Raw genomic sequence first — 10,885 nt, 5'->3', positions numbered from 1 at the left:
CTGGCGTCAACAATAAATAGATGCTCCTAAATCAGGTGTCTCACCTGTTAGGGGAGGTGGGGGGCATCTTAGTTCCAAACAGGTCAGTTGTGAATGGGTTTAGACATATAGGGTGTGATGATAATGGAGGAACAATTTGGAGAAAGGTCTCGTCAAATAAAAACCTCTAGTCTCTCCCTAAAATGAAAAAATACAATAATGGACGACCAAGGAAAGGTGTACACACAATGAAACAAAACCGCAAGAACATGAAGGCACATCCAGGTAAATCTCAGAGCTTGAACAGGTGTTGTGAAGGACGTATAGGAGCAGAGAACTGCACCATTGTGAGGTCATCGAGTGATTGTTTAAACATCAAATCACAACCTGTGTTTTGCACGTGACAACAGATTTATTTGATTTTATTACATGATCTAAGGCTCGTAGTAGAGCTGGCACACAACACAAGACAGTTAGTTCGATGAGACAAACACGGCCACTGGGCTTGGGGGAAGTGCCGTCACCCTCCGGGGTACTCTGGGTACCAGTGATGTCACCGCACTCGGGGTTGGGCATTTCTGAAGGAGGAATTTCTTCCTCCCCATGGATGCCAACCGATTGGGATTGTCCGTCCTCTTAACCTTTAACATGCTGAACGCCAAGGAAGCAGCATGGATTGAAACGTCTTTTCTATTGGTTTCGTACGGTGTTGATTCAATGTTTGATTCCTCGTCCAAGGGTCGGTATACAGGGAGGCCGGGAGGGTGTTAATTAAAACTGGTTCACCGGGTTACCACCACAAACCTTGCCCTTGCCATATGTAACCTATCAGACCTTGGTGTTTACACATGAAGGTTTTGTTTGCTCATCTCGTAATTGGGAATGATCTCACCGAAGCGCATTTCCACCATTTATTGGTTTAACATCTTTTTCATTTCCTGCCTCCCTCTGGCACCACAGCTGCCCGTCCTTTGGTGCGGCCATAAAGTTTCCTATAAAATCCCAGTCCGGTAAAGGGACGATCGGGCGTCAGGGTAGCGAAAAGTTCACGGAAGATCCCAACTGGAAGTCGACATGCGGCAGCCGGTCTCCGTCCTCTTGTGCGTGTTCCTGCTCGGTCGTGCATTCACCGGATTCGTACCCGGACGGATGGTCGCAGTGGAGGTTTGTGCGATGGCCATGGGTCTTTCGACACCGTCGGATCACATCTGAAGCGCGATGTTACCTATCTGTTTGTGCCACACGTGACACGTTCCTGCCCAAAGGTTGATATAATTATGTCTGCGTTGTCAAAAAAACAAACAACGTCCTCCAATCTGGGTGACGTCTTTCGTTTGGGTGAAAGTTGCAGCTGGGGTGACATATCTAATTCCGAGTTCTGTACTCGTATGCAATGCTTTTCTGACAAATCAAATGATCTGTACATGATGTCGGTGCTCTGTACATCTCCAAGGACTCGAATCAGACTTTTCTTTCAATTAATCATCTCAAAAGTCTTCTCTTCTCGAAAAACAATCGCAGCCATTACTTCCACGACGTTCCCTTAAGTTCAGTGTCTTCTTTTCTTTTTGCTTTTTTTTAATCTCTCCTGGAGCGAGGCTCATGGAAGAGCGAGGTAAACCTAACAGTGGGACAAACACGATAGAGATGATCGAACGGGAAAAGGGGAGAGGGAGGAGTGGAGGAAAGACAAATGAGCTAGCAAGATAGTTGGGTTAAGAAAGGTCAATGGGGGTAATAAAGATCATGGGTCAGAATTTAGAATGACAAGAGATGACTATATATAGTTGCTTGAAGTCCTGGAAGGAAGAGTGAGACAAAACAGTCTCTCGTTCCATAGATGGGAGAAGTGAGGAATAAAAGAGTTGATGTGCGCAGTCAGTCCAGATTTTGGAAGTTTAACCAGAAAGGAGTTACTGGAAGAACACTTACATCCTGGAGTTCCTAAAGAGGGTCAGAAGACAGAGCAGAGGGAGCAATGTCTGAGAATAGACGATAAAAAACAGAGACCTCCAATCTGCCTGTGATGTTACATCAATAAACCGAAAAATGGTGGAAATGTGCTTCGGTAAGATCGTTGCTTTGAACTCATCACTGGGAGATTCCCATAATTCTGGGAGTTTCAAATTCCACAGAAACCAGGAGAGACAGATGTGATGCTGGGGTACCAGCCCATAGCAGTCCTCCATTGAGCTACAGACAAAGACCTTATAGATTGTGAATTCCGATTTTTTTACAGGGAATGACTTGGATCGATGGAGGATACTGGGTCTGCGGCTGGCTTTGGAGACCAACCATGCTATGGAGAGGTCGCAAGGCTGATGGTGAGGCCTAAACGTTCAAAGGACTGAACCTCTTCCAATGGATGAGGAAGGAAATAGATAGATAGGTTCCTTTGACGATAATTCCAAAGCGATAGGTGAGACTGAGTTTTTCCAGGTGTCTTGCGTTATTGACCCATGACCGGATCATCGTGACTCATTCCGTTTGCATGTATTGTAATTCAAGCAAGAATGTTAGACAGCACCTTTCACACGAAGAAGTCTCAAGGAATTTCTTCACGACATGTCGTGTCCAGCATAAGGTAATGTACTGTATGTAGTACGTTGTTGGATAGTACACTGCAGTATGTACTATATACCACGTAAATTACTGGGCATAGTAAGTTATCCTAAACTAAGAGCTGAATTACTCGATCGTCAATAGAGGTAGCGAACTTCCCTTTTAGCTGTGTTCTCGAGATTGGATGATTGATCCGACTATAAACAGTCTGATTGGTGCTTCACAGGCTGGGTGATGCATCGACCAGTAGCCTGGCCCTCAGATGTACGTTAAGCCAGGTGTCCCTTGTGCTTGTATTGGTAGACGTTGAAGACAATAGGGTGTCTTGCGGAGAGTAGGTCACTATGTGATGGCATTCTGGCCAATTCCTGCCTCGACTGCCCATGGAAAAGGCAAAGGCAAGCCACCTAGTGAAGCGACGAGAGTTTTGGCAGCACCGATATGTTAGCATGAAGTGCATGGACAGTGGATTGTACATTTGATCAGTTATGGTATTTTACTTTGATCACGCACTCACATTGACCAAACACTGGAATACGACACCGTTCAACAGTATAGTATAATATCGGTGTTTGAATTCGGAGGATGCTGCATCGTGAAGCATGCGTCCTTCATGATCATCATCAAAATACGCTTCATTCGCAGTTGTTCATGTTAAAATTCCCATCTTGTGTCAGTGCGTGGTTGTGGCTGAGTGAGTCTGTCTCAATGTCGAAGAGTTTGTGTGTTTGGGTACGATTGAAGCACAGACACGATACCACGTACAATGTCTGTACAAAACACGAGGGAGATTTAAACTGGAAAACTGCTCAACAGTATGGAGTCTCCTTCTAAAGAAAGATGAGGAACCTTTGGAAAAGGTCCAAAGAAGGTCAGTCACTAAAATAATTAATGATGTGAAAAACCCAAGATACCCAGTGAGACTGAGCCATGGACATGGCATCCCAAAAGTACAGGAGAAAACGAGCTGACATGTTGCAGGCTTTCGGAATTATAAGGCAATTAGACAAGATTCTAAAGGAGCATTTGGACAGAATACGAGGACATGACCTGAAACTCTTTAAGAGAAGAAAAAACACCTTCAACCACAGAACAGTCTCACGTCGGAGCAGTCTCACCTTGGAGCAGTCTCACCTTGGAGGAGTCTCACGTCGGAGCAGTCTCACCTTGGAGGAGTTGTCTCCCAAGAGAAGTAGTCGTGAGCACTACCTTGAACCAGGTTAAATGCAACTTGGAAAAGTGCTGGAAGAATGACATTTTGAAGTATTCAATGCAGGCATCAGATGGAGAAAACAGAAGAAGAATCTTCAACCAACTTTAAACAATACGAGTAAACGGACCCTCTCAAAGGACGAGTCAATTCCTCACTTTTATGATGCATAAATATTTTCCACCAGGTGGTGCGATACCAAACATGCACTGTACTTGTATAGAGAAAATTGGGGGTGCAACCCCCACCTTGAAACGTTTTTTCTTTTTATTTCATCCCCAACTCTCCGCGCCCCCCCCCTCCCGGGTGTAACCACGAGTCTTCAACTCGTTCCAGCATTTAAGGAGCAGAGAGAAGTAAAACAAATAAATCTCGAAATATGGACATGGTATAAATTTAATTTAGTGTAATGATGAAGATATTCATTCCTCTAATCCCCCCTCTCCCCCCCCTTCTCATTTTCAGTTGCTAGGTCGGGTGTTCACCTTGCAGGATGTGCAGCAGGTTCACGATTTACTCCAGGCAGGCGAACATGCAAGGCGCGGGGTTGGACCAGAGGCAGGTACTTCAGGGGTCCCTCCGGGTGTCGAAAGAACCCAGGACGTGGAGACGAGGGGTCCGGCACCGCTGAAGAGGAGGGTCGAGGATGTGAGGATTGAGCGGTTAATCCACGAAATGGGCGCTCACCAAGTGGAGACCAGCCCCGTGTCTGCTGGAGTGCAGGTTCCACCGAGTGACGATGGGTTAACACTCAAGAGACTGTGCTCGGAGCCCACTCTGCCGAGTGCGTTCCAGTCGGTGTGTGCGGCGAACGATGGACCAGCGGTGGTGAAGAAACTGACGGGTGAGGAAGAGTCTGTCTCAAGACAAGTCTAATTAAAATAATCACAAATATTAACATTCAAGGGTATATTAACAGATATATAATGATGAAAAATACAAGTTTTCCAAATGAAATGACTTCTTGAACTTCCCCAGCTTGTGAGTTTTTTCAAGGTCTGAAGAGAAGTTAGAGGTTGCAGTCTGTATGAAGGATGAGGGATGTCATCGCTGAGGGTGGAGTCAACAACAAATAGATAAAGAGGATTTTCCAGAGTCAGAGATCATTGATGAAGATCAGGAATAATATGAGGTCGAGAACACCGTCTTGGGGGCACTCCAGCCTTGACAGGGAGAGGAGATGAAAGGGTTCCATCGAGAGCCACACGTTGGCTACGAGAGTGGAGGAAGTCAGTAATCCATGTGTGGAGTTGGCCTTGGATTCCATAGGCAGACAGCTCGGAGAGCAAGGCGGGATGCCAGACTGTCCCTATCGAAAACTCGAGATGTCCAGATCGACAGCCCTGATCTCATGTCTCACATTGAGTTCCTCCACCATTGCTGGGTGAGTAGAAGCAGCATGTCCAAGGTAGAGTGACCAGGTTTGAATCCATATTGGTGATCTGAAATGAGGCCATTGGAGAAAAGGAAGAATTTCATGACCTTGCTGATGATTGGAAGTAAGCTGATTGGTCTATAGTTGATGGGATCAGTTTGTGCTCCCTTTTTGATCAGCTTGTATAGTTGAAAGGTAATGTTGTGATGTTGACAGATTTCCAAGCAGGTGGAAGATCAGGTAAATGACAGGGTGACAAGGGCAGAGATAAGATGTGCATGAGCAGGTTTTTAAAGACACGTAAGCTGGTGCCATCCGGTCCAGTAGCAAAGTTAGAGACAAGGGTTGAAAGAATCTTCACCACCACATAAGGTGTGAAAGACACAGAGTCCAGGTGTAGTCGTGACTCGGGTGCAAGGAAAGATGGGTACCGAGAGTGAGGGGCTGGACACAAGATTTGGAAGCAAACACAGAATAGAGGCATTCGGCCTTCTCACGAGCAGAGTCAGCTGTGGTGTAATTTGAACAGAGGGAAGGGGTGGAAGGGGAGTACACACCAGAGACAGACTTAAGTTTAACAAGGTACCACCAGGTTTTAGAGGAGGGAGACAAGTTTTAAAGTTCAATCTTGAAGTTGGACAGATGTTATTTTCTGGCTCTTCTGAGAGTGGACACACACTTGTGGACTTTGTGGAATGCACTGAGATTGCCTTCGGTCAGATTTGGCTTCCAAGAAGAGAAGGCAAGTTAAGAGCAACTGCCTCACCACAAGAGTCAGTGTACCATGGGTGGGAAGCTGTTAGGATAATTGAAGATGGCATGGGATATGTGTGTATGTGTATGTGTGTATGTGTATGTGTGTGTGTGTGTGTGTGTGTGTGTGTGTGTGTGTGTGTGTGTGTGTGTGTGTGTGTGTGTGTGTGTGTGTGTGTGTGTGTGTGTGTGTGTGCACAGGCTTCTGTGGAAGAATTCCCAGACTGAGTGAATAATCAGGGACAGTAAATATGGGAGACCAGCCCTGAAGAGAGATGGCTGCTTGTTGTCTGTGCCAATCTGCTTCAGTGAAATTCCAGACTCACTGACATTGAGGCAGCTCTCTGAGAATGGCCAGAGAGATGTTTTGACTTTCACAAGCACATGATCAGATGAACCAATTAGAGCAGAGGAAGAGCAGGAGGCATTTGTGGGGAAGTTTATCACAAGGGAGGATTTGCCCTTTTTAAGTCCAGAAGGGAGGATTTGCCATTTGGAGAAATGTGTGATTGAGAGTTCACCGATCGAGTCAGTCCAAGGGAGTCACAGAATTCTTTTACAGATGTGCCATGGATGGTGAGAGAGGTACCATCACCAGGTCGATCAGATTAGGGGGTTATAGGATTATATTATTAAATACACCTTATAGTGTAAACCAGGTAATCTCAGACTTGGGGGTTATAGGATTTTATTTTTAAATACACCTTTCAGTGTAAACCAGGTAATCTCAGGTAGATAAGATAAGATTAGGGGGTTATAGGATTTTATTATTAAACTAGCAGGGTACCTGTCGAAGACGGGTAATGTCACTGAAATGAAAGCATATGTCGGTTACTCACAGTTTCTGTGGAGTCAATTTTGGTACGAACGGGTCTCTTCGGTCGTCCACTGCAGCACATTTTTAAAAACAACGTTCCTCGTTTTCTTGTCTGGGGCATGGATGTGCAGCTTTGATCTTGATCCAACTCTTGATGCCGCAACATACAACATTCCATGTGAGAAAACAGGCGAACGCAGATCAAGTCCGATTATGCTGAACATCTGTCCCTGTGCTTTGTTTATTGTCATGGCAAAACAAGGTCGTAAGGGAAATTGTAATCTATGGAACTGGAATGGCAGGTCACTGTCGGATGGTATAAGTGGTATCCTTGGAATTAATGCATGTTTTCCTGCTGCCGGTCCATTAATCAGGATCACTTCAATCACATTTGGGCTCATTCGGTAGACTGTGCAGTGGGTGCCATTTGTGATATTGGGTGGATCCAATGAACGTAGAACCATAACTGGGTATCCCACTTTCAGCTTCAGTTCATCTTATTTTCTTTGGTGGTATCCCTGATATTTCGATGGAATTTAGGAATTCCACTTAGAAGTGCACCGCCTCCTCAGGAGTGAGTGTACTATTGATGTAATTGTAGATCTTCACTTCTGGAAAGTTGTCAATGATGGTAGAGTTCACAGCGTCCACTGTTTCATTTTGAGGCGCCAGTATCGCTCGTTCTAACAGCCAAATGTTGGCGTTGGCAGCACGTTCTGCTAGACCTCCATAGATTGCTTCGACTTATTTGGATGGAGTCTAGTGCTGATGGATTCCTTCTGGTAAAGCGATTGTATCAGGTTTATCTTCGATAGGGTAATCACCATCACCAATGTTCATGAGGAGTTTGGCATATTCACCAGCTCCTGGGTCATTTGTTAGTTGAGCGCGCATGTTCCTGTATAGCCGGTATGTTGTGACGTGGTGCCACTACGACGATCACATCAACTTGGATTATGGGCTAAATATCCTGTAAAGCAAATAAGATTGATTTTTGCCGGTTTCTGGTTATAAAAATGTTTTGTCTGCTTCAGTCCCCGAAGCTCATTTTCACCCCTGAATTTCATGAAAGATAAGCATCAGTTCACCACAAAAATTACATTAAGCCACCTTCCAGATAGTAAAGTAAATACCTGCCAATTGTTCGGAGGCGACGATTTGATTTGACGTCGCAAATTGGCACCAAAATTTGGCGTTTCTCTCTTGTACTTTATTTCTTATTCAATGGAAGTGGTAACTGTTTTACTTCCTTCTTAAGAGCATTGGGTGTGTCCTGCCCATTTTCACCCCCAAAATTCACAATAGATAATAGTTCATAACGAAAAGTACATCTAGCCACCTTCCCGATAGTAAACTAAATACGTGCCAATTTTCAGGAGGATACGATTTGATTTGACGTCGCAAAGCGGGAACAAAATTAGGCGTTTCTCTCTTATTGTATAGAAACACCTTGCAGTGTAAACCAGGTAATCTCAGGTAGATAAAATTAGGGGGTTATAGGATTTTATTATTAAATGCACCTTGCAGTGTAAACTCACCCCCATGAGAGGACTCATGTGGGTACAGAGATGGTTCGACCTGGTTATCATGAAAGGGTTAAAACCAACCACTCCAGGTTGAAGAAGAATGAATGCTGTGAGGTTGGGATTGAAATATAAAACAATTTAATGGAAGTGGAGATATGAAGAAATAACTAAGATAAACACACAGGGATTATTATTATTATTATTATTATTATTATTATTATCTTGTGGAGTATTCAGTTTGCCCCTTGAGGTAGTAGAGAAGGTGTAAGGACCTACAGGACTATTGAGCTACGTAGCGGTGGAGGGTGTAGGACACAGGGATGGGACCGGGTCCATCAGCCACTCAGTGTGGTCATGTCCGGATGCTGCGTCTGTGCACTCTCCACGTGCAGACAAATTGCATACATGGACACTTTCATTAAATGTGATTTTAATGTGCAAGAGTATTTTTCCCACGGACTGTGATTTGGACTCCGTTAAAAATACCCAACTTATCCCGATGATGTTTTCCATCTGCAGAGCTGACGTGGGAGCCGACATTCTTCAGGAGCTGCGAGTTGTGCTCCTCTAGCGCCTGCATGTGCAACTGAGACATCACCCGGACTCAGCTGACAGATCCTCCAAAAAAAAAACTCCAACACCTTCAACGATCTCCTTACTCACCGTCAATGTAATCCTTATGGTGGCAGCATTAAAAAAAAACACAAAAAGCTAAATTAAAAGGTTGTTTGCTTTTCTGTGTGTACCTGGAATATAAAACACTTTGTTATTTACTTGTTAAGACCCGTGAGGAAATCGGCGACCATTAGGATATTCCTGGATTCATGTGAGTCGGAAGGGGATGCCGATGATAATGCATTTCAAAAGAGGTGACGACGATAAAGTAATAACATTTAGGAGTTGTGGAGTGGCAGGTGGTCCAGGAACGAAACGGACGCGTCTCGGCTAGCCGGGTCGCTCTTTGCTACAGCCGCCTTGTCGTCGATATTTCTCGGACGATAACTGGACCCCTTGGCTGGACCTCACCGCATGAGCTCCAGTTTGAGAGGTGACTCAGGAGGATTCACGTGGAATAACTGAGTTTTATCAAAGAAACGTACAACTGCTGGTGTACAGCACGCCATACTTCACTCTACGCTCACAATGCAAATTCAATTTTCTTCTTTTATTTCGAGAACCTTTTCTTTTTCTCCCTCTCGAACGTGTAAAACCGAAAGCACACAATCTGAATGTCTCAATCTTCGATCTACATAAACACACGGAAAGGCTACACAGCAAACTAAGACGTACATGGGGGGGTTCAAAAAGAAAAAAAACCCAGAAAGATCTTTTATTTTCATTTTCTAACTTCACTTTTTTTCGTCTGGGCTAAGAGAGATAATATGGGGTTGGTGAGGGTCACGTGGGGACGTGGGGCAGAGATAAGGAGGAGGAAGAGAGGGGTGGGAGGGACAGCATGTTTGAGGAACATCATGGGGAACAGAACTGGGGACGGCAGAGGCGGAATGCAGTGTTACAATGAAGCAAACATCAAGACCTAATGGTAGAAAGCATGGCACAGCCGGCAGTGGTAAAACGTTACCCAGGTTACCCTGGTTAGCTAACCCTAACCTTTGATGACCCATTTTACCAATCCAAAATGAGACAAAAATCACTTGGATTTCCTGGGCAATCGTTGTGACACAATAATTAACTAGTGTAACCCACTGCCAAACGATTAACCAAGGATAACCAACATTCACACTGCCTTCAACCACCCCCCCTTTCCCTATCAGAGTTCATGATTATTGAACCCCCACTCCCTCCAGCCGACCCTCATAGCTAAGTGATGTCCAGCCCCATCCCTTCCAACACTCAGAATCCATCCTGTCCACCGCTGTCTATCCTTGCGATCAGTCATCGATGCAGATAACCTCCCCCGCCCTCCTCTCAACCCCCTCCTTCTTCTCCAAACCCACACCGTTGGTAACGACTGGGGGATGCGAGGGGGGAGGGTTTGGGATGAGCAGGGGGAGGGGAGATCCATACGTTATATGTTGTCAGTGCAGACCCTCGTACAAAACGTACCACACACGGGGACTCGCCCGTTCTACGAGGGAAGTTCAAGGTTGATGTGGACCTTTCACAGTAGAACATCGTTTGATCAGGTACGAGGGCATGGCAGTTTGAAGAGGACACTACTACAAAAGAGGAAAACCTTTCGGAGGAGAAACACATCGTTATAAATGCCCTGAAGGTAATGGGTTATAAACCATTGATGAGAAATTGAGGAGGAGAGTGAGCAGGTCCAACCCCCCCATTTCACCTCATTAACTGAGGCCGAACTGAGCGGAGAGAATGCTTTGCTTTTGTACAATTTCATTCTCGGTGAGCATACAAAATTGAATAAACATGTCGGTTACCTCGAAGTTTTTCTCAGTCTTTTTATTCTTACATTTCAGTGTCCGAGTCATCATCGATGAACAATTTTCTGCGACTTCCATATACTTGTCCATCAACTCTGTCCAGCTCTCTCTCTCTCTCGCTCCAGGTTGGGGGTGTGAGTGAAGGATCTTGTTGGTATTATATTTGTATATCTATTACTGGGCTGACGTGACAGCTGAGACGTATGCACACTCGCCTCTGAGCTGTGCAGTCCGGGTTCGATTCCCGACACAGCTATA

General features: G+C 45.1%; 2 protein-coding genes across 10 annotated transcripts in view; one reads left to right on the top strand and one right to left on the bottom strand.

Annotated features, from left to right (window-relative positions):
* The first annotated feature begins 906 nt into the window (after nt 1–906).
* Nucleotides 907–8,944, top strand: LOC147016399 (uncharacterized). 2 transcript variants are annotated; one of them, XM_085845032.1, is made up of 3 exons: nt 907–1,143; nt 4,217–4,595; nt 8,742–8,944. In XM_085845032.1, exons 1-3 carry the CDS (start codon nt 1,054–1,056, stop codon nt 8,810–8,812), a joined length of 540 nt encoding a protein of 179 aa, XP_085701158.1. In that variant the 5' UTR covers nt 907–1,053; the 3' UTR covers nt 8,813–8,944. The 2 variants fall into 2 exon arrangements, with proteins under 2 accessions (XP_085701158.1, XP_085701159.1); XM_085845033.1 differs by lacking the exon at nt 907–1,143 and adding an exon at nt 2,199–2,303.
* LOC147016398 (ATP-dependent chromatin remodeler CHD5-like) overlaps nt 8,780–10,885 on the bottom strand; it is a 98,174-nt gene continuing 96,068 nt past the window's right edge. For 7 of the 8 annotated variants that reach the window (XM_085845004.1, XM_085845002.1, XM_085845005.1 and 4 more), the window contains one exon: nt 9,373–10,194. In XM_085845004.1, coding sequence (XP_085701130.1) covers nt 10,115–10,194 — 80 coding nt within the window. In that variant the 3' untranslated portion in view covers nt 9,373–10,114. Of the gene's footprint in view, nt 8,899–9,372; nt 10,195–10,885 lie in introns of those variants that run through there. The other variant, XM_085845007.1, reaches the window with a different exon arrangement.

Source organism: Eptatretus burgeri, chromosome 11 (assembly GCF_056783735.1).
Source record: "Eptatretus burgeri isolate ZD-2024b chromosome 11, Ebu_testis_v1, whole genome shotgun sequence".
In the NCBI taxonomy this organism is placed as follows: domain Eukaryota; kingdom Metazoa; phylum Chordata; class Myxini; order Myxiniformes; family Myxinidae; genus Eptatretus; species Eptatretus burgeri.
Note: the sequence above shows the minus strand (reverse complement) of the source record. Positions and strands in the feature narration are given on the sequence as shown.